The 21,397-nt window shown below is 34.2% G+C and overlaps 1 protein-coding gene across 1 annotated transcript; it reads right to left on the reverse strand.

Moving 5' to 3' along the window:
- Positions 1 to 49: 49 nt before the first annotated feature.
- On the reverse strand, positions 50 to 18,013 carry LOC148605480 (scavenger receptor cysteine-rich type 1 protein M160-like). Its single transcript, XM_088547590.1, has 20 exons — positions 17,987 to 18,013; positions 17,648 to 17,728; positions 16,523 to 16,597; positions 14,310 to 14,378; positions 13,921 to 14,071; positions 13,261 to 13,441; positions 12,768 to 12,946; positions 9,461 to 9,700; positions 7,037 to 7,205; positions 6,637 to 6,764; positions 6,177 to 6,333; positions 5,657 to 5,766; positions 4,829 to 5,012; positions 4,060 to 4,238; positions 3,568 to 3,807; positions 2,566 to 2,731; positions 1,376 to 1,503; positions 864 to 1,020; positions 356 to 458; positions 50 to 112 (listed from the first exon to the last, which is right to left on the reverse strand). Exons 1-19 carry the CDS (start codon positions 18,011 to 18,013, stop codon positions 362 to 364), a joined length of 2,718 nt encoding a protein of 905 aa, XP_088403716.1. The 3' UTR covers positions 50 to 112; positions 356 to 361.
- Between the last annotated feature and the right edge of the window lie 3,384 nt (positions 18,014 to 21,397).

Genomic DNA, 21,397 nt, shown 5'->3' on the forward strand with positions numbered 1-21,397 from the left:
TAAACATATAGAAATTTCAGATCTTGTCTAATATGGCATAACACAAATATTATTTTTTGGCTTGATCGAATACTTTATCGTAAAAATGAAACACCAACGACCGAAACACCATCTAAAAAGATAAGAAAAACATTAAAATCTTTAAAAAATCTAACAAATAAATATTATTTAAACAGGTACATTAGGAAAGTACACTTTCAGTTTCATATGAAATATGCATATGTTCTCGTCTTTTAATGTTTTTGCTTATATTTCCTATTTTTGACTTTCAATCTTATCACAAAGACTGAAATAAGAGAGTAAACGGAAAAGAGATATATCTTAGATGGTTATAACCGATTGCAAATTATCTTACCTTTATTCAACCTTGTATTATTTTAATGGCATTCATTTTACCGAATGCTGGAGGACCGATGTTTATTTCGTGTGTGCCGTCTTTATTAATTCGAAGAACATCCCTTCAAAATAAAAGTTTTGTGTAATAGTAATATTTACAAATTTTAGAACAATGATATTTTCGATCTAAATTCAAAACTACAAAAAAGAAAACAAATAAATGGTCAATACAACTTTTAATGTTTAAGAAGCTATTACTTTTATTTTAAAAAAGGGCAAATAATTGGATTTTGTATAAGATCCGATCTATTTAAGCAGGCGAAATGCATCAACTGCGATGTGCTGTCACTATTTAAAAAATGATTTTTTTATGTATTGTCCCAAACGTTATGGTGTTTTGCAATTATAACATGATTTCTTTTGTTATTCCTGGCGTGAAACGTTTTCCTTTTCAATCCATGCCATGAAGAGACAGCAACAGTTACTGGAATGACAAAAGGTTAATTCTACAGAAAAGGAAAACTCACTCTTTAGCCCAATCTGAGAAATAGATGTATGAAGTATCTACATCAAGTCCAAAGAAATGTGCACCAGCGTCAGTAAAAATGACCTGTCTTCCGGTTCCATCTGTGTTTATTGATTCTATTTTGTTTGTTCCAGCATCAGCAAAAATAAGTTTACCAGCTGGTTGCGGTATAAGGAAAAACATTGAATGATGGGGGTTGATTTGGTAAAAAAGTGAATTTGTGGCACATGAAGAAATTGTATATTCGTATATTATTCTATTTAAGGCCTAACTTGATAGACCTTTTGCACAAAACTGACATCAACATTTAACCTCAAATCGCAAAGATATTTGATATGATTATACAAAATATTTAAGCATATTACAACAATTATGCCTACCTTTTTTGGAAAGGTGTGGGTCCAATTCATGTAACGGAACATTTTATATAAAAAAAAAGAAAAGACGAAGGGCAGATCTACATGGTATTTGCTATTCGGTAATTGCATTATTCACTGTTTCAATATATCTTACTTGTTGGGTCCAATACTATAGCATTAGGCAGAGATATATCATTAGTAACAATTGCCTGACGATTTGTTCCGTCATAGTTGGCCTTTTCAATCTTTGCTGGAGTTCCCCAGTCAGTCCAATATACAAGTCTTTTGAAACATGAAAGGAATTAGTTTTAATTGACAGATATTACGGATAACAATATGTTCTGTTAGAGATTATGACTAATAAAACGCTAAAAAATAGCTAAGACTGTCGAGGATAGAATTGTACCTTCTTTTTTTTTTAAACTAAAATGAATAATTCTGCGTTTTATTCATTAATTGATTTGCGATTAACAATGAAAGGTGCTCATGAGCTTTAATTAAGTAAATCTAAGTAGCAAATAAATGAGAGTTCAACTTTCTTATGTCATAGAATGAAGAAGAAATCAGGAAAAAAAGCAAACTCAACAAATGTGATCCTGAGGAAAGCTGAAAGAGTGCACTTTTAATTTGATGTTTTAAATTGTGCTTCTCTACATGCTGACATATTCCTTCGCACTTTTGAGGCTGTTTTAATAGCTGATCAGATCCAAAAGGAGGAGCTTCATTTAGCTAGATACTTTAATCTCAGTTTTTGCTATTAAGAAGACGTATTATCGTTAAACAATCCTAGTTTCGGGAATTTTATACATCGCTTCTACCACAAAGACCTTGCAACTAAAGACACTGAAATCAGCCCTCATATCTTGACCTACACTTGTAGGCCTATACGACAAACGCGATGACTTTTCATGTTTAATTGTCAACTTTCCTTTTATCTGTGGCAACATAACTTCAGCACCTGCGTATAGAGTTTTCATAACAAAACTCATAAGTTATGCCATAGCTTGCCGTAATTACGAGACTTTTTGTATCGCACTAGACTTTTTACAATTAGGCTTCTGGAAAAGGGTTATGTTGCTACAAAATTAAGGTGATCACTACAGAAGTTTTTCAGTCGTCATCATGCACCTGGTCTATGCTCCCAGGTTTTGGTGGAGTCCAAATTTCTCATTTACTTTTGTTACTTCGTATGTATTATTTTGGTTATTTTATGTTCTGTGTTCTTTGTGTCTGTTTCCTTGTCTTGTCATTATCCCAGGATTACATTCTTTTGATTTCCGCTAGAATCTTGGTTCCCTTGATTACTCTTAAAGCCAACAAACTAAAAACAAATTGAACTTCTACCTATTTGAAGTATCCAGAGCTATCCCACGTGGATTATTAAGGAGTTTCGTAGTTACATTATGTTCATTAGTACCATCCAGATTCATGTAGGCTACAAGTTCATTTGCATAGTCAGTGTAGAACAGCAGTCTGTTGGTTTCATCGATGGCAATACCATCAACGACACCTGAAGTATACAGTTATAAAAAAATAACAAAAAGTAAATACAATATTTAAAACAAAAATTGGTATAAGATCTGAATGTAACATTTATTCCCTGCAGATTTACGAAAAAACCTCCTCAAGTGGTTTGGTAGGTGGGAGGGAGAAAGATGGTAATGCTATGTATACTGAACAGAAAACAACAGAAGCAAAATCACACTTTACGTTATTTCAAGTAAACGACAGTATATTCGTTGTAGAGTTAACGCCGCTGCACGTGTGAATAATTCTTTTGTATGGTGTATACATCTGCACCATAGGAATATATCGACAAAAAAAAAATAAACCAAAAAAGCTTTTTAAAACAATTGGACAATTCAAATACGTCAAAATCGAAGTACATGTCATGAACGTGGAAATAAGAAAGAGAGACAATCTTTATTACACAATGTAGCGTACCGAATAAACAAAACAAAACGGGATGGACCAGATGCTGTGGAAGGGTAAGTATGTTCTAATCTGCCAGGGACATCCATAAAATTGCAAATGAGTCAAGTCTGGTATTGGCATAGCAACAACAATGCAGTCCCCGACACGAGTCACAAAAGTCCCATCAAAACCATGTCGGTTTTCCTTTCCATGTTCGTCTACCACAGACGTGACATTGTGGGCAACATCGTCCGGTGTTTCTGAAAAAAGCACATGATGCTACCCTACCTTTACTCGACCTATTCTTAATGTGCTGAAATGATACTGTTACCTACGATGTAAAACATATTGAAAATCACAAAAGAAAAAAAAAATAACAAAAAAAAAGAAGAAATAGATTATTTTATCATCAATGAAAACTACATATCATACCTTGATTTAGCTGTTTAATCACATTCATTCCAGTACCATCTATATTAGTACTCCTTATCTGGTGTAGCCTAACATCAGAGTAGTAGATCTTTTTCGCTACACTCTCATAGTCCAAAGCCACAGGGTTTGAAACTTTAGCATTTGGTATTGCGGAGTAACTTCCAGTTTCAAGATCAATTCTGTACAATTCTGCGTTGTTTGTATCACATGTTAGGAGTGATCTACGTATTGTTGAGGGGTCTGGTAAAAAATTAAAGCAAAATACATGATTTCATGCCGGCTTATGTAAGACAAAGTAAAAATACCAGAAAGATAAACCATAAATTTGTACGATGTTTGGTCTTGGAATTATTGCTTCAACATTTTCCTATTATGCGCGAGTGTTTGTGATTAGAAATAAACTTCTCAATATATTCTCCATGTACTAACTTGTAATTCTCTTTGTTAATGAATTGACTAACTAAAACACGGGCAAAAATACTTATTACATACTGTATTGACATTGCACACCAGCATCTTCATCATGTTTACAATCATGTACAGACCACCCCTGAGGGAGCTGACACTGAGCTATATGTGTTTCTGAGCCAGAACAAGCAACATCGTCCATAAAGATCGGCGTAAGATGTGATGTTCCGTACCGAGCACCTGATACTGCGACTGCATGTTCTCTGTGAACAATAAGATACAGAAAGGTTGATGCACAACATCATAATCATAACCATCATCGTCGTCATCCTCATCATTGTCGTTTCCATCACCATAATTTAACCAAATCAAAAAAAAAAAAAAAAAAAAGGAAAAACAAATCGCAAATGCTTTTTAGGAATCTTATTTGTACAACGACCAAGTAACGGAGATTAGTTCGCTTTATACATATAAATATATTTATATATAAATAAGGGTAACAACAAAATAACCGAACACTAATCCAATCCATAATCGCATCAAGTCCAAAATATTCTGGCAAAATAGATATTACACCACTGGAGCAGCTGCTATCGCATTGGTCACAATTTTGTACAGGGGTTTATAACAAAATAGTGGGTTAAATCAAGATTTTACAGTGCGCTAAACCCTCCTCGTCCATTTCAGCGTTAATAAAAACCAAAGGTGATTAAATATCATTTGCACGCTATCGCATCATAATTGGTAAATCAGCAGTCACATGACACATACTTCGTTCTGGTCCATTATGTTTTGCATGTGATGCCTTTCTCTTATACATAATAGATTGTATACTTTACTTCATTCTAATTACCTTCCAAATCCAAGCATGTGACATATGACCCCTGCGTCAACATTTCCCCATGAATCATCGCAAATGGTTCCCCAGGCACCATTGACAAAGACCTGTACGGTTCCCTCGTTGTGAGCACTCTTTCCAACTAATCGCACAAACATGTGACTCTCATCCACAATGATTGGTGAAGGAGTAACTACCCCTTAATATATAAAAATATTACTGTAAATTCAGAAACAATTGCCTTCATAAGTTGTTTCCATGTTGTCATTTAAGAACAAAATACTATCATATTTTTTATATACTTTGAAAAATAACATAATTCATATCAAAATATATGAAATTGCTATTACATCCTTGTTGTATTTTCGGAAATATAAAAACCTCACAGCAATTCACATTACTACTTTTTGTAATGATATACAAATGTAATTGCTTGTTGTAGTCAACGAAACTGTTTTCACGAAACAGCCAATAAATAACCTATAAGGAATGCAATACATTGTGTAGTGTACCTTTAGCAAAAACATGAAACAAGTGTTTCAATACAAAATGTAACTGAATGAGTATTCCATACAAGACATATAATCTTTAAATACTACATGTAAACATAGTGTCTTTTATTTATCTTCAAGTAAATATAATTTAAAAAAACAACAAGCTAAATAATATGGCCAAAAAAAAAAGGAAAAAATGGCGAAACTAGATTGCTGCCAACACGCCTTTGGTCGTAATGGTCAGAAGGTAAACCAGAAAGGTAATAATACGCCATAGGATTTAAACATTTTTGTAGCTAGTCCTTGACAAAATAAAAAAAAACCTTGGTCATGATTAGTACATTCTTACCAGGTAGTCCATAACCATACTTATGGACCCTTATATCAGATATTCTTCTAAACGTTTCTGGACCAATATGTGTTCTTTCAGAACCATCCTTCTTTATTCTCATAACTGAGCTGCATCATGTAGATAAATCATGAGGACATTTCAAATAAGATTAACTTATCTATTATCTCTATGAAAAGTTTCTATATAAAGAATGATTGTTTTATTTTTTTCGGCCTATGAATAAATAACCTCAATCACGTGATTCACATTACATAGTCTGTTATTTTCAAGTGTACTCCACGGGCATTGAGGTTATTTCAAACAGAGCAACATTTAAAAGGTAAAAAGGAACTAAATACAAATACAACATAATAAAACAAAGCAAGGCAGGCTCACATTTTCAGCCTTACGACCTTCTTAATCGTGAATGCGTAGAGATTGTGACTTTCCCCGTTCAATCAAAAGCGATATATGTTGTTTTCAAAATTGTCAATGTTTTTATGAACAAAAAAGATTTCAGACTATTAAATAAACGCACTGTTCTGTCCAGTCTGAGTAATATATGTATTGTTGGAACACTGACAAAGTGTAGAAGTGTGTTCCGGTTTCTGAGTACACGGTTCTTCTGTTACCACCATTTAAGTTGATGACTTCAATTTTGTCGGTTCCAGCATCACAGAAGTATAGCTGGTTTTCTAAGAAAAATAAGATTTTCAAAGCAATATCATTTAGAACAACACTGCCTGATTGATTTGAAAAAGGAAAATCTTCGAACCGGGGCAAAGTTAAGGTGAAACATGAAATCGGGGTGCTAATGTAGAACAGCTAAAAGTCGACAAATAACAGTGTCAACTTTTCAAAGAGGTAACATGACAGGAAAGGGCAATGATATTGGGCATGGCAATATGCAAACTTGCTTACTTGAAAAGTTGTATGGAAGTGGAAATAAAAAGGAAAACTAGCTTTATCACATGTATTGTTATGCGCGCATCACTTACCATCGAAGTCGATGGACATACTATTAGGCCATTTCAAATCTGTTGTTACTATGGCCGTTCGTCCAGATCCATCGTAGCTTGCCTTTTCAATTTTTGGAGATGTGCCCCAATCCGTCCAATAAACGATACTGTTCAATAAAAAACACGAATACAGTTTTTACAAAAGATAATCGATTTCGTTTTTACTTTTTACCCATAGTTATTGTAGATTCTTGCCTAATGATATCCTTTAAGATACACGTGTATTTGCGGGAACGTGTATCTGTTAAATATAAGGCTTTTGTAACTGCAATTGTATTTATCATGCATTTTTGAACATTTCCAGACTTCAAAAAGCAGGAACAAAATATATATATGCTTTAAAACAAATAGAAGATAAACTTGACGGAACATATTTAACCGGTTTCTTGGGTCAGCCACAACATCTCTTGGTTCATCCAGTCCACTCGTTACTATTGCTTGATAATCAGAGCCGTCTAAGTTGATAGTGCCAATAAGATTGTTCCCTGTGTCAGCATAGAACAATTTTCTATTCAGTGGATCAACCTCAATGTTTTCCAGATCAGCATCTGTCGATGGAAATGAAAACTGTAAACTATGAGCAGGATAAAAAAAAAAGACTTATCAGTATCTTTTATGCAAAATGCCTATCAATAGCTTCGCAAACCAAACTTGTTTGGTTATTTGTTGTTATTATAACCTCTACCATATGATTTGACACTCTTATCTCCTAATATAAGAAGACCAAAATAAAGTAGAAAAGAAGACACGACGTAATCCTTATGGACTGACTGCTCCTTAATGTGAACTCATCACAACAATTACTTTGCGACTTTGGACTCAAAATCAACGATCGTCATGTCAAATAATCGATCAAACATATTCAATTTTTTTACCTCAATAATTCAATATTTGTTACAATTTATGTTTCAAGTTTGATGTGCTTCCATCAAATTGTTAATTGTACCATTGCTTTAAATTATTTCTAACGTATCGACGGGAACCAAATTAAAGTTACCTTTTCAACAATTTCAATAAAAAGTAACGAAAATGTTGTTTACTCCGTTCAAGACCAAATTGTAATACATATGAAAAATCGCAACATATGTTTTCATATGCTTTAAAACATATGTTAACGTATGTTTAGGATAAGTATGGTAAAAATATATTTTTTGCTATTAAAAATGAATGAACGCATGTGTTAACGAAAATCACACAAAACAGTAATGAAGGGAACTAGGTTTCTTCCATACTCTTTATACGTGAATTCCTTTTAAAAATATATAAACACCCTATGATTTTTATTTAATTGTTTTCCATGAAATAATTTGGTAGTCAGAAACATGTTTTTCATATCTTTTCCATGGCGGTCCTTAACATATGAAAAACCTATGATAAACATGTGTATTTCAATTTTTTCTGCGTACGTGATATCTATTGTCGATATGTTTACGATCATTTATTCTACTTGATTGTGTGACTATTAACATGATTAAAATTCAGGTTGTGCTACAGTTATATATATCTACTTCTTTACGTGACAGTAGGCGGTTGTGTTTAAAAGTATCTGTATAGCTTTAAGCAAATTACATAATGGTGCTATCAAACCTATTTGATTGTCTAAGCTTACTTATCTTGCTGTTAACTTACTAGTATCATGCTGATAATATACATGTATTATGCTGTTAATTTATTTGTTTTTGCTGTTCATTTACTTGTATCTTGCTTTTAACTATTTGTATCACGCCGTTCACTTACTTGGACCAAGTTGTTAATTTACTTGTATCACGCTGTTAACTTTTTGAATCATGCTGTTCACTTACTTGTGTCATGCTCTTAATCTAATTGTATCATGCTTTTAACTTACTTGTGTCATACTGTTAACTATATGTATCCTGCTATTAACTTACTTGTATCATGCTGTTAACGTATTTGTATCATGCAGATAAATTACTTGTATAATGCAGATAAATTACTTGTATAAGGCTGTTAATTTACATGTATCATGCTGTTAAAGCTGTATTAGCTGTCATTTTCGTAATTTTTTGTTTCTGTTGAAATATACCTTAACTTTGAATTATTTTTACTTAATTGTACTTTTCCTGTATAAATTGATTTGATATCCAGAAATAGAAATGGATTAAATACATGAAAAAGGTGTCTTTATTTCATTGTCTTGCAAGAAAAATGATCTGGTGACCTTAATCCGCACATGTGCTGTAAGGATCACTTTTTCAATTACAAATCTGTTTGCAAAGTGGGTATTCAACGGTAAGGAAGACCCACGGACTCAAGCCGTAAAAGAAAAAAATCAAATATAACACAAGGATCCTTTTACAATTTATGTATTGTGACATAATGTGACTCAAATATGGTCACTATTTATTTGAAAACTAATCAAGAAATAGATGAAATGAAATGAAAACAAGACACGCGCTAACCTGTTTTTCCGTTATTGTTATTTTTTACCAAGATTAAAGTATTTTTAAGCCAGGTGTATGTCCTGTCGGCAATCTTTGGAAGTAATGGCGAAAAATAATTATATTAGAGCTATCGATCTTCTCTGATAAAAAAAACGTTGTTTTCACAATATTATGCAGGTGTTATCGACATTTATTGCTCCAATTGATTAGTACAAACTTATTTCATTGATACAGCAAAATTCAGTAGAATCAAAAACAAACGAATTTGGCAGCTAATGCAGCTTTAATTTACTTGTATCATGTTGTTAACATTTTGTATCATTCTGTTAATTTACTTATATCTTCCTATTAACTTACTTGTATCATGCTTTTAATTCATTTGCATCATGCTGCTAACTTACTTGAATCAAGTTGTTTGAGTTCTAAAATGTCAATGCCAGAGAAATGCATACTGGCCAACTGTTTCAGTCTCGGGTCGACAAAATATATACGTCCCTCCACAGGATTGTAGTCAAAAGCAGTTGGTGTATACAAATTATTTATCGGTATTCTGACATAGCTCTGAGTGTAAAGGTCCATTCTATAAATCAAACCGTCACCATTTATGTCTAGCAGGAATATGACATTATCTTCAGGGCTTGCTGTTTCAAGAGAAAATGTATGCATTGGATAGGGGAAATAAAACACATACGAAAAAAAAGGAAATTTAATTGTATTTGTTTATCTAACGAACTTTTAAAATAATATTTTACGGATAGCAAATTGCTTCATGCTAAGTCCAAAGTGTGTTATTATTAATTTTTTTTAAATACATGTGCACATGAATAAATCAGTTTTCATGGTGCAGATGGATACACCATAACGATCCACGAGTTCAAGATGACGACCATAAAACGTCTGTAGTGATGACTTCAATCTTGTAGCAATATAACCCTGTTCCAGAAGCCTATTTGTCAGAGTTCTAGCGCGATACAAAAAGTATCAGTAGTTTCGGCAAGCTCTGGCATAACGTATGAGTAGTGATATGAACACTCCATACGCAGGTGCTGAAGGGATGTTGCCACAGATGAAAGGAAAATTGACAATTTTGAATGAAAAGTCATCACGTTTGACATAAAGTTTGGTCAATAGTTTTTCAATACGTCATCTATATAGCGGAAACTGAGATTAAAGGATCTAGCCAAACGATATTTTTTCTTTCGGATCAGATCAGCTATAAAGTCAGCCCCATAAGAGTGAAGGAATAGGTCAGAAAGTAGAGGATTGAAATGCCGACCGTTTGTTGAAAAACACGTCCACCACACTGGACAAATATGTTGTCGATTAAAAATTCCAGCATTTTGTAAACATCTTCTTCTGTATATTTGGAAAATGATTTGGAATTATTTCTTACATGGTATGAGGAATCTCTATCAAGAACCATATATTTGTATCTAAGTGTACCATTTTTTTTAAAAACAACGATGGATAATGTTTTAAGTCGGGATTTTCACTAAGTATGGGGAATAGAAGTATACAGTGTTGCAAAAATGTAGGTTTTAATGCTATTATATTCAGATAATAGTCTTGAACTGATTGTCTCCAAAAGATCTTTCGAATTTTTCAGGATCCACATTGAATTAATACCACTACGGGAGTAACAAGTGTTGTGGTAGGACTGCAGACCCTCTTTGACAGTTGTGAGTATAGAGGTTTTAAGTGCTGAAAGAGGTTTGGTGGTACATTTTGCAGATCCAGGTAAACGTTGTTTGTATGGATTCTTGTGGAGTTTAGGAATCCAGTGCATAGAGGGTAATTCACAATCATCGTCCTTGGTAGAGAGACCAAAAGATGATAGCACAGATTTATGGTTTTCCACAATCTCTTCTTTGGAGAGTGTGGTAGCAGTACAGGTCTTATCACTGCTATTATTTTCTATGTCTACCTCTGATAATAAACATTGGATGTAAAACGTTTTGCAGACAAAAACAATGTTGTTTTGGGCTTTGTCTGCTGGTACGACAACAAACTTTTCATGTATAGTAGACAATGTTTTTGCTACATCGGGGTCTTTGAAAACCGATGTAGCCTTTGCACTTACCTACCTACTTAAGACTTTCATTCGTTTCAAAATTAAAGACCTTACGGCTTTTAATCACTCTGACAGAGAATCAATGTCTTGTTCTCGTTTTATCAATTTTCTTGCATAATCCTCGACGGCATCCATAAGAACTTTAAAGTTATAATTCCAATTTATGGAGCGTGGTTCACGGTACTTGGGACCTTTAGAAAGGATATTACGCAGAGATTCGTTTTCGATGATGGTTAAATTTCCCGTAACGAAGTGACCAGAAAGACCATATTTGAATGGAGAGTGTTTGCAAGAAGAGTCTGTAATAGCCTATCTTAATTAAACATTTTGGATGCAATGGGTGTAGGAATATGAAATAATTGGTATGGATTTGTCTTTGAAATACGGAGGAATTTTGTTGGTAGGGTTTTTGTGATGGAGGATGTTAGCCAAATTAATTGTATCTATACCTTTGTTGACAAACGGTAGTGGAAGAAATAATCGTTTTTCTTCATCTTGACTTTTCACACAAACTGGTTTAAAGAGTCTGTGGAAACCAATATCCCAAATGATGGCTACAAGTCTGTATAATGATCAGGTGGGGTCAGAAACGGGATTGTCAAGACTTGTTTTGTAAAGGCATTGTAGTAGAGTGAGAGGTACAGAATAAAGTTTGGTTCTAATGTGATGAAGTCCTAGAGGTTTTCGTATGAAAGTAAGGAGACCATCTATGGAGACATCATGTAACAGGTGACGTATAGTGGCGATGGCCATGACTCCTTTCCCGTCTTGGATTTTTGTCAAATAAATTCATCACATTTTATGCTATTGTTATATTGGCTTGAAAGGTTTCCTATACTTTTGATGTTGTCATTGCATCCGTAAGGTCTGCGTATCCAGTACTTCTCTCTTTCCCTACGATAGTTTTTACTCAGAACCTACTTGTTCGTAGGATGGTAAATATTTTCTAAAATACGAACTTTAATAGAGAGGATTGAATGATCTTGCTGATTAAAGTGTTCATAAACTTTTGTGGAATGTGGCGGTGTTAATTCCCAAACGATGACAGCACATTCTTTTGTTTAATCGTTCTTGCGTTTCTCCGACATATAATAAACCACATAAGTCGCATTCTAATCCATATATTAAGTTTGTTGATTTGCAACTTAAGTCATTGTGACTTCTTGTATGGAAGGTTTTGTTTGTAAGGGAACTGGAGAAGTAAGAGTCAGTTACATGAATGTTGCATGTTTTGCAATTTTTAATACCATATTTTGATATGGTACAATGTGGTTCGTCATCGTTGTAGTCAAATATATCATTTAAAGTGATGGAGTCTGGTTTGATAATTTTGAAATTTGCAGACTGAACGTGTAATTGGGTACTTTTAGTTGAATTGGTCGGGGCACTTTCCATACCAGATTTGAGTGTGCTAAGATTCCCATCAGGGGACACCACATTCTTACAAGACAACAGAGTGTCCGATCTGCTGTCTGCTGTTAAAGCCTTTAGATTAATAATTGATAGATTCAGTACTATAAAAATATAGAAGTCGAAAAACTATTATTGTAACCACATTTTGAAATGATAACTGATACATTACTAAAGATGAAAGAGAAAAATGCAACTTAAAACGTTAGTCTTTAATATGGGGATACCTGAAGGGCATTGTACCCCTGCATCTTCACCATGGGAACAATCATGGATGCCCCACCCATTAAAACGACATTCGTCGATATTGTTTTCGTAACCTGTACAGTTGACATTGTCCATCCAAATGTGTACAGACGATGGTGCACCGCCAAAAGTACCACCAGATAAGCCAACAGCTCCGTACCTATAACAAAATAAAATTGATTGTTTTCCTACAAGCAACATCATAAACCCAGTGATAAAGAAAACAAAACGTAATATTACAGGATTTTAAGTATAAATCAATTAAGTTTCTAATGCGATCGCAATAATCTCTTCGATATGATTTTATTCATGTATGTAGAAATAAATGGGAGATATAACTAGTATAAAACGCTGAAGTGAGCTGTGATGTTAAAGGGCACAATAAACGCAGCTTATAATAATACCTAGTTCTTGAAGGACACTTTTATATCAATATCGAATTGGGTTTAAGTATTAGACCAGCTATCTATCTACCTGTTATATCCCAACATTCCGCAAATTACCCCTGCATTTTTTCCACTCCATCCATCATCACAGATGGACCCCCAAGACGTACCATGGAACACCTCAACTCTCCCCATATAGGCATTCGCACCTCCATTTAGTCTAACATAATGGCTATTTGTACCAGAGACAGTAGGGAGAACGACAGAACCTGCATGAAATTTATGTTCACAGGCGACCTACTATTTGATGAAAATATTTCCTGATTGTAATGTTAATAATTAAAAACTTTGTAACAAGTCTGCAAGTTTTTGGGGCTAGTTTATTTGTAAGTTACACTCTAATGTTTTCGAGATTTCAAACTATAGGGATTGCTTTTTTCAACATTTGAAAGAGTCGTTGTTATTTACACTTGAATATAAATAGCAAAATGACTAAACAGACTAAAACCAAAGTATTTCAAGCGCAACAAATATAAAACAAAAGTGACTTCATAGACAAAACAAACAGCTAAATTACAGTAACAACCCTTACGATTTCCGTCAGTTTTATATACAATTGCAAATTGTGACATGGAGAACCATTTTGACTACATATTTTCGGCTTGCAATTTTTCCAATACGAGACATAAGACTGAGATTTACGCGTTGAGACTGTATGATGAAATAAGTTGGATCTACCACTACTCACTATCTGGGTTGCACAAATTACTGTTACATAGATTACTGGAACAACATCTGTTACAATTAGAACCAACTTGTCTTCTCCTTTCACCATCTATCTCCTTTGTATTTTCATGTCTTTTACCAATGATAACTCCTTGTTCAAAACCAGCGCAAACCTAAAAAAAGTAAATAATAACAAAAACAACTTCTGTACAGATACACTGCTTGAAATACCATACAAAATACAGGCCAGGGTTTAATAAAAAATATCAAACTGAGAATTTTATCGTCTTCAATTGCAAGTGATCTCATTGGTCGAAATTTGTAATTTTTTATGACACCGGGAACTGATCACACTACGTTCCCCTTTACATCAATGATGAACTTTGCTATCCACATATGATCTAAACTTACCGTTAGTTTTTCACAGCCTAAATTGAATTTTAGTGGATGACTTCCCGGGACAGCAGCCTCATGGCAAAACTGGAACGAAAACCACAAATCACTTACAATTAAGAACACACATTAGAAAGAGTAATCAAGGGAACCAAGGTTATAGTGGTAATCAAAAGAATGCAATTCAGGGACCAAGACCAGACATAGAAAACAGACATACACAATAAAGAACATCAAGTAATTAAAATCATACATACAAAGTAACAAAAGCAAATGAGCAACTCGGACTCCACTAAAAACTGGGAGCATGGAGCAGGTGCACCGGTAGGGTAAGCGTCCTCTGCATTTCTAGAAACACCCGCAGAGTTGCTCATAAAAAGTGCCGGAATAGACAAACGAGGAAAGGAAAACTATGATCCGTTATATAAATCAGTTTTCATGGTGCAGATGGATACACCAAAACGATCCACGAGTTCATGAGCCTATTTGTCAGAGTTCTAGCGCGATACAAAAAGTCTCAGTAGTTTCGGCAAGCTCTGGCATTACGTATGAGTTGTGATATGAACACTCCATACGCAGGTGCTGAAGGGATGTTGCCACAGATGAAAGGACAATTGACAATTTTGAATGAAAAGTCATCACGTTTGTCGTAAAGTTTGGTCAATAGTTTTCCTTTACCATCGATTTCTAAGTGTAGGTCAAGATATGAGGCTGACTTCACAGTGGATGTAGTATCCTTTATCTCAAGTTCTTTGAGGTAGATGCGATGTATCAAATCCCCGAAATTTGGATTGTTTATAGGTAATACGTCATCTATATAGTGGAAACTCAGATTAAAGGATCTAGCCAAACGATATTTTTTTCTTTCTAATCAATTCAGCTATAAAGTTAGCCTCATAAGAGTGACGGAATAGGTCAGCAAGTAAAGGAGCACAATTTATTCCCATTGGAATGCCGACCGTTTGTTGAAAAAAAAAAAACGTCCACCACACTGGAGAAATATGTTGTCGATTAAAAATTCCAGCATTTTGTAACTATTTGTAACCATCTTCTTCTGTATATTTGAAAGATGATTTGGAATTATTTCTTACATAGTATGAGGAATCTCTACCAAGAACTATATATTTGTATCCAGGTGTGCCTTTTTGGAAAAACAACGATGTATAATGTTTTTAAGTCGGGATTTTAACTGAGTATGGGGAATAGAAGTATACAGTGTAAAAAAATTATAGGTTTTAATGCTATTATATTCAGATAATAGTCTTGAACTGATTGTCTCCAAAAGATCTTTCGAATTTTTCAGGATCCACATTGAATTAATACCACTACGGGAGTAACAAGTGTTGCGGTAGGACTGCAGACCCTCTTTGACAGTTGTGAGTATAGATGTTAAAAGTTTTGAAAGAGATTTGTTGGTACATTTTGCAGATCCATCTATGAAACGTTGTTTGTATGGATTCTTGTGGAGTTTAGGAATCCATTATATAGACGGTAAATCACAATCATCGTCCTTGGTAGGGAGACCAAAAGATGATAGCACAGAAATTATCTTCTACAACATTTAAAAAATCAAAATAAAGTTAACTAAAACAATGTTGTACTCCTGCTACCCTGCATCCGTATGCATGGTAACTTCCATCTCTCTTGTTTCTTTTCAATGGCTACTGATGATGATGTGTCAAAAACAGATTTGGTCGCAGGTTCCGGCGATACTCTTTTTCGTGTGGCCAAAACTGATACAACAATTAACTCACTTTAGCCTTGTATTTTATGTGTATATAGTACGGCAAATATTATGCATGACTAAAATACTCCTGTTTTATTGATTAGAACCTCGTAGGAATGCTACTAGGCATAACATTGGTGAACAAAATTGGTAGTTATCATATAATTGTCATGTTTTTTTTTCTGCAGATTTGTAGGTGTCAATCGTGGATTTTATTGTCGCAAAGTAAGTTTACTAGGAACGAATTACATTTACAGAGGTTAATTGAAACCATTTATATTACGACATTATGAAATGAAAAATTCGACCTAACAAAAAAGTATGGTATGAAATCGTTGAGAAATGAACCGTTTCCCTACAACAACACGTGGAAAGGGTTTTACCCATTATAAGCTGTCATTATGTTAATAGCAAAAATATGTCTTATTTTAATTTATTCTCTTTTGTAAGATAAATAGCATACTAAGCGATGCTAAACATTTTTTTAAGTACATTTAAATCTTACCTCGTCTATTGCACACTGGGTGGTTTGTGAACACTGAGTCAATAATGTTTGAACAGCTATAATATCTAGGTCCAACTGATACAAAGTGAGGCGGAGGAAAATGAAATAACGACTAACTAAATTAAGAATGTTTAAATGGGAACGCAAAATCCAAAAACAATAATTAATGAAAATGAACTGTATATAAATGTGTACTAAGCTAAAAAGATTATTGTTATATAATCATCAGAAGAACAAAATCTGTCACCAGAGTGTCATCAGAGTGACAAAAGACTCATCATATTAATTTTCTTAATCAAAGCAGCTACAATGTAACGACCCTGTCTCAATTAAGTTTGGAGATGTTTGCAAAGAGTTTTTTTACCATGAAGAAAGTAACTTTTTTAAGTGATGTATTAGTTAAACAGTGTAAATGAAAACTCAATACTCTCTTCGTTTGTTTGTTTGTTTGTTTGTTGGGGTTTAACGTCCGAGCAGCAATATTTCAGCTATATTCAGACAATACTATTTTCGAAATCAACAACAAATAGTTTCTACTCGACGTCGGTGTCAATAAATATTCTATTTTTTGGTCTTTATTAAGACAAACAAACAAACAAACAAAAATTTAAGAGTTGTCATGAGAACCATTTAATACGCTCATATACTTATCAAGTGTTATTTTACGGGTGTTTCTAGAAAAGTAGACGACACTTACCCTACAGGTGCACCTGGTCCATGTTCCCAGGTTTTAGTGGAGGCCGGTTTGTTCATTTATTTTTGGTTCTTTATACGTGCTATTTTGGTTATTTCATGTTCGTAGTTGTGTGTATCTACTGTCCCTGTCTAGTCAGTATTCTTGGGATAAACTCTTTTGATTTTCGCTCCAATGATTCTTCTGACATACAATCGTTGTCATGAGCGGATCCAAGGACTGGCGTACCGGGCGTACGCCCCCCCCCTAAATCGGTAAAAAAAATTACCACAAGTTTCACCCAATAATATGTTTTGCTTTGCTTTGCACTGCATTTGTTTCAATTAACGCCCTCTCCCCAATACTCAGATCCTGGATCCGCCCCTGGTTGTAACGAATATTACAAAAATATGAAATATCTGTTAAATAATTTCAGAAAAATAAATCCTTACCAGCTCGCCGACTTCTGGAAGTCTTTTCTTTGCCTGTATAGTTTTCCTTGTCCTCTTTAAAAGCAGTGTTGATTGATAAGCCTATATTGAAACGAACAGAGAAAAATAACATTCAATGATTTTAGTGCTAGTAAATCAATTCGTTAAATATTCCAATAAGTAAAAGAAAGACCCGGTCACGTGACAAAAATCATTAATTTAACTTCAGATTTGGAGTAATTTTTATTACTCAACTGAAGTAAGAATATAAGGCATACTAGCATAATTAGGTAAAACATTTATTAAGACACCCTTTGAAAAGAATAGAAGAGGAATGAGAAAATTATCAAATGTGAGTACTATAGTACAATTCTGTTTTACAACCATGCTTACAGCTTAAAGTTATTATAATAAGCACTTTAGAAAAATCCATTTCTGAACTAGATTACAGTAGAAATTTCCTACTTACCATTTTTATACAGAACAAACAAAGTCAATGTTCGCCTCTTTTGATTGCATCCAATCAATGCAAAGATACCTATCTATCTATATGGTGTAACCCAAGGTTCATGCAGAGCATGCGATCCTTGAAAACCCACACGCATACGATCTGTAAACAAACGATAAGCAGGATGCATGAAAAAAAATAATGTCCTGAACAGTGCATTCTGCGTAGTAAACAATTTTACGTGCTAAGAAACTCCGCTATTTGAAGATATAGGCAAAACGCTAATAGGTAAGTTTTTTGTTGTGTTTCAGTCTCTCAAGGTTAGCGAATAGATGGGGCATGGCTAGAAAAGGCCTGTTTTCAAAACTTTACCTTCAAGAAATATGAATAATACCAGATTTACAATATGTTTTTGATAAAACGTGTTTGTTTTTTTTTTCGAAAGGACAATTTAAAGGCGGATAACTGTCAAACAATAGAAACATTTCTAATTTTCGATCCATTCGCTCAAATGTTGACGAGATCAGTTGACATGCTATTTATTCTCCTATAGATGCGATTTTGTTATATTTTTTTTTAGATTTCATCTTAGTTTTAAACCCTTTCTGTCAAATCCACCATCTATCTATACATAAACTTCAAACTACTTCTCGTGCACACTAAAATCATTTTTGTCCCTAACCGTATCTTCTCCAAGGAAAACTATTGACCAAACTTTACGACAAATATGATGACTTTTTATTCAGAACATTCATTTCATCTGTGACAATTTCCCTTCAGCACCTGCGTATGGAGTTTTCATATAACAAATCATAGATTATACCAGAGCTTGCCGTAACTACGAGACTTTTTGTATCGCGCTTAGTCATCTTATAATGAAGCATCTGGAACAGGGTTTTGTTGATACAAGATTGAAGTCATCACTACAGAATGTTTATGATCGTCCTCATGAACTCGTGGATCGTTATGGTATATCCATCTGCACCATGAAAACTGATTTAGTCAACGGATCATATAGTGTTTCTTTCCTCTTTCGTCTACACCGAAGTTGACATTTTTTGAACAACTCTGCGGTGTTTCTAGAAAAGCAGAGTTCCATGCTCCCATTTTTTAGAGTCCGAATTGCTCATTTACTTTATTACTTTAGTAACTTTGTACGTATTATTTTAGTTACTTTATGTTCTTTGTCGTATTTGTCTGTTTTAAGTAGGTCAATGATTGCCAATGCTACATCAGTTTTCAAAGACCCCGATGGAGCAAAAACGTTGTCTACTATACATGATAAATATGTTGTCGTACCAACAGACAAAGACAACAGACAACATTGTTTTTGTCTGCAAAACGTTTTACATCCAATGTTTATCAGAGGTAGACGTAGAAAATAATAGCAGTGATAAGACCTATACTGCTACCACACTCTCCAAAGAAGAGATTGTGGAAAACCATAAATCTGTATTATCCTCTTTTGGTCTTTACCAAGGACGGTGACTCTCATTTACCGTCTATGTACTGGATTCCTCGACTTCACAAGAATCCATACAAACAACGTTACATAGCTGGATCTGCAAAATGTACCAACAAACCTCTTTCAAAACTTCTAACTTCTATACTCACAGCTGTGAAAGAGGGTTTACAGGCCTACCACAACACTTCCGTAGTGGTATTAATTCAATGTTGATCCTGAAAAATTCGAAAGATCTTTTGGAGACAATCAGTTCAAGACTATTATCTGAATATACCAGCATTAAAACCTATGATTTTTCAACACTGTACACTTCTATATCCCATACTCAGTTAAAATCCCGACTTGAAACATTATACATCGTTGTTTTTCCAAAAAAGATGGTACACCTGGATACAAATATATAGTTCTTGGTAGAGATTCTTCATACTTTGTAAGAAATAATTCCAAATCATCTTCCAAATATACAGGAAAATGTTTACAAAATGCTGGAATTTTTAATCGACAACATATTTGTCCATTGTGGTGGAAGCGGTTTTCAACAAACGGTCTGCATTCCAATGGGAACAAATTGTGCTCCTTTACTTGCTGACCTATTCCTGCAATCTGATAAGGCTGACTTTATAGCTGATCTGATCCGAAAGAAAGATTATCGTTTGGCTAGATCCTTCAATCTCAGTTTCCGCTATATAGATGACGTATTACCTTTAAACAATCCTAATTTCGGGGATTTGATACATCGCATCTACCTCAAAGAACTTGAGATAAAGGATACTACAGACACTGTGAAGTTAGCCTCATATCTTAACCTACACTTAGAAATCGATGGTAAAGGAAAACTATTGACCAAACTTTACGACAAATGTGATGACTTTTCATTCAGAATTGTCAACTTTCCTTTTATATGTGGCAACATCCGTTCAGCACCTGCGTATGGAGTATTCATATGAAAACTCATACATTATGCCAGAGATTGCCGAGACTATGCAAATTTTGTATCGCGCTAGAATTCTAACAAATAGGCTTTTTTTATGGGGTTATGTTGCTACAATATTGAAGTCATCACTATAAAAGTTTAATGGTCGCCATCATGAACTCGTGGATCGTTATGGTGTAGCCATCTGCGCCATGAAAACTGATTTGTTCAACGTGTCATAGTGTTTCTTTCCTCTTTCGTCTACCCCGGACTTGACTTTTTATGAACAACTCGGTGGGTATTTCTAGAACAGCAGAGGACGCCTACCCTACCGGTGCACCTGGTCCATGCTCCCAGTTTTATGTGGAGTCCGAGTTGCTCATTTGCTTTTGTTACTTTGTATGTATGATTTTAGTTACTTGATGTTCTTTGTTGTGTATGTCTGTTTTCCATGTCTGGTCTTTGTCCTCGGATTATATTCTTTTGATTACCGCTATAACCTTGATTCCCTTGATTACTCTTCCCTCTCTGTTTTTTTGTCCCTTGAAAACAATCTTTTGATTTTCGCTAGAATCTTGGTTCCCTTGATTACTCTTTCCGATACTGAATAACTTGTACGAGCTTACATCTTTTAAATCTTCTTGCTTTAGCCTTAAATTCTGAAGGCAACCACATTTTGATATCCATACCAATTCATTAGGCTCCAATGAGATAAAGGTTCAGTCACTGCGTTATGGCGCTTTTGTTATAGTATTTCAACGTTTATAATCTAAACTACTGTAACTGTATTGTATCATTATATTACAATTGAGAGAGAGTATAGTATATTGCCAGAAATAAATAATTTAAGAAACTTTAGACATCAACCGACTTGAAATACAGCAAAAGCTCTCCAACCCAAAAGCCTTTGTTAATGGAGATCTTTTTTTCTCTGTGTTCTATTGG

This window comes from Perna viridis, chromosome 10 (assembly GCF_037379345.1).
Source record: "Perna viridis isolate PV_CMFRI_1.1 ecotype Kerala chromosome 10, ASM3737934v1, whole genome shotgun sequence".
Classification (NCBI taxonomy): domain Eukaryota; kingdom Metazoa; phylum Mollusca; class Bivalvia; order Mytilida; family Mytilidae; genus Perna; species Perna viridis.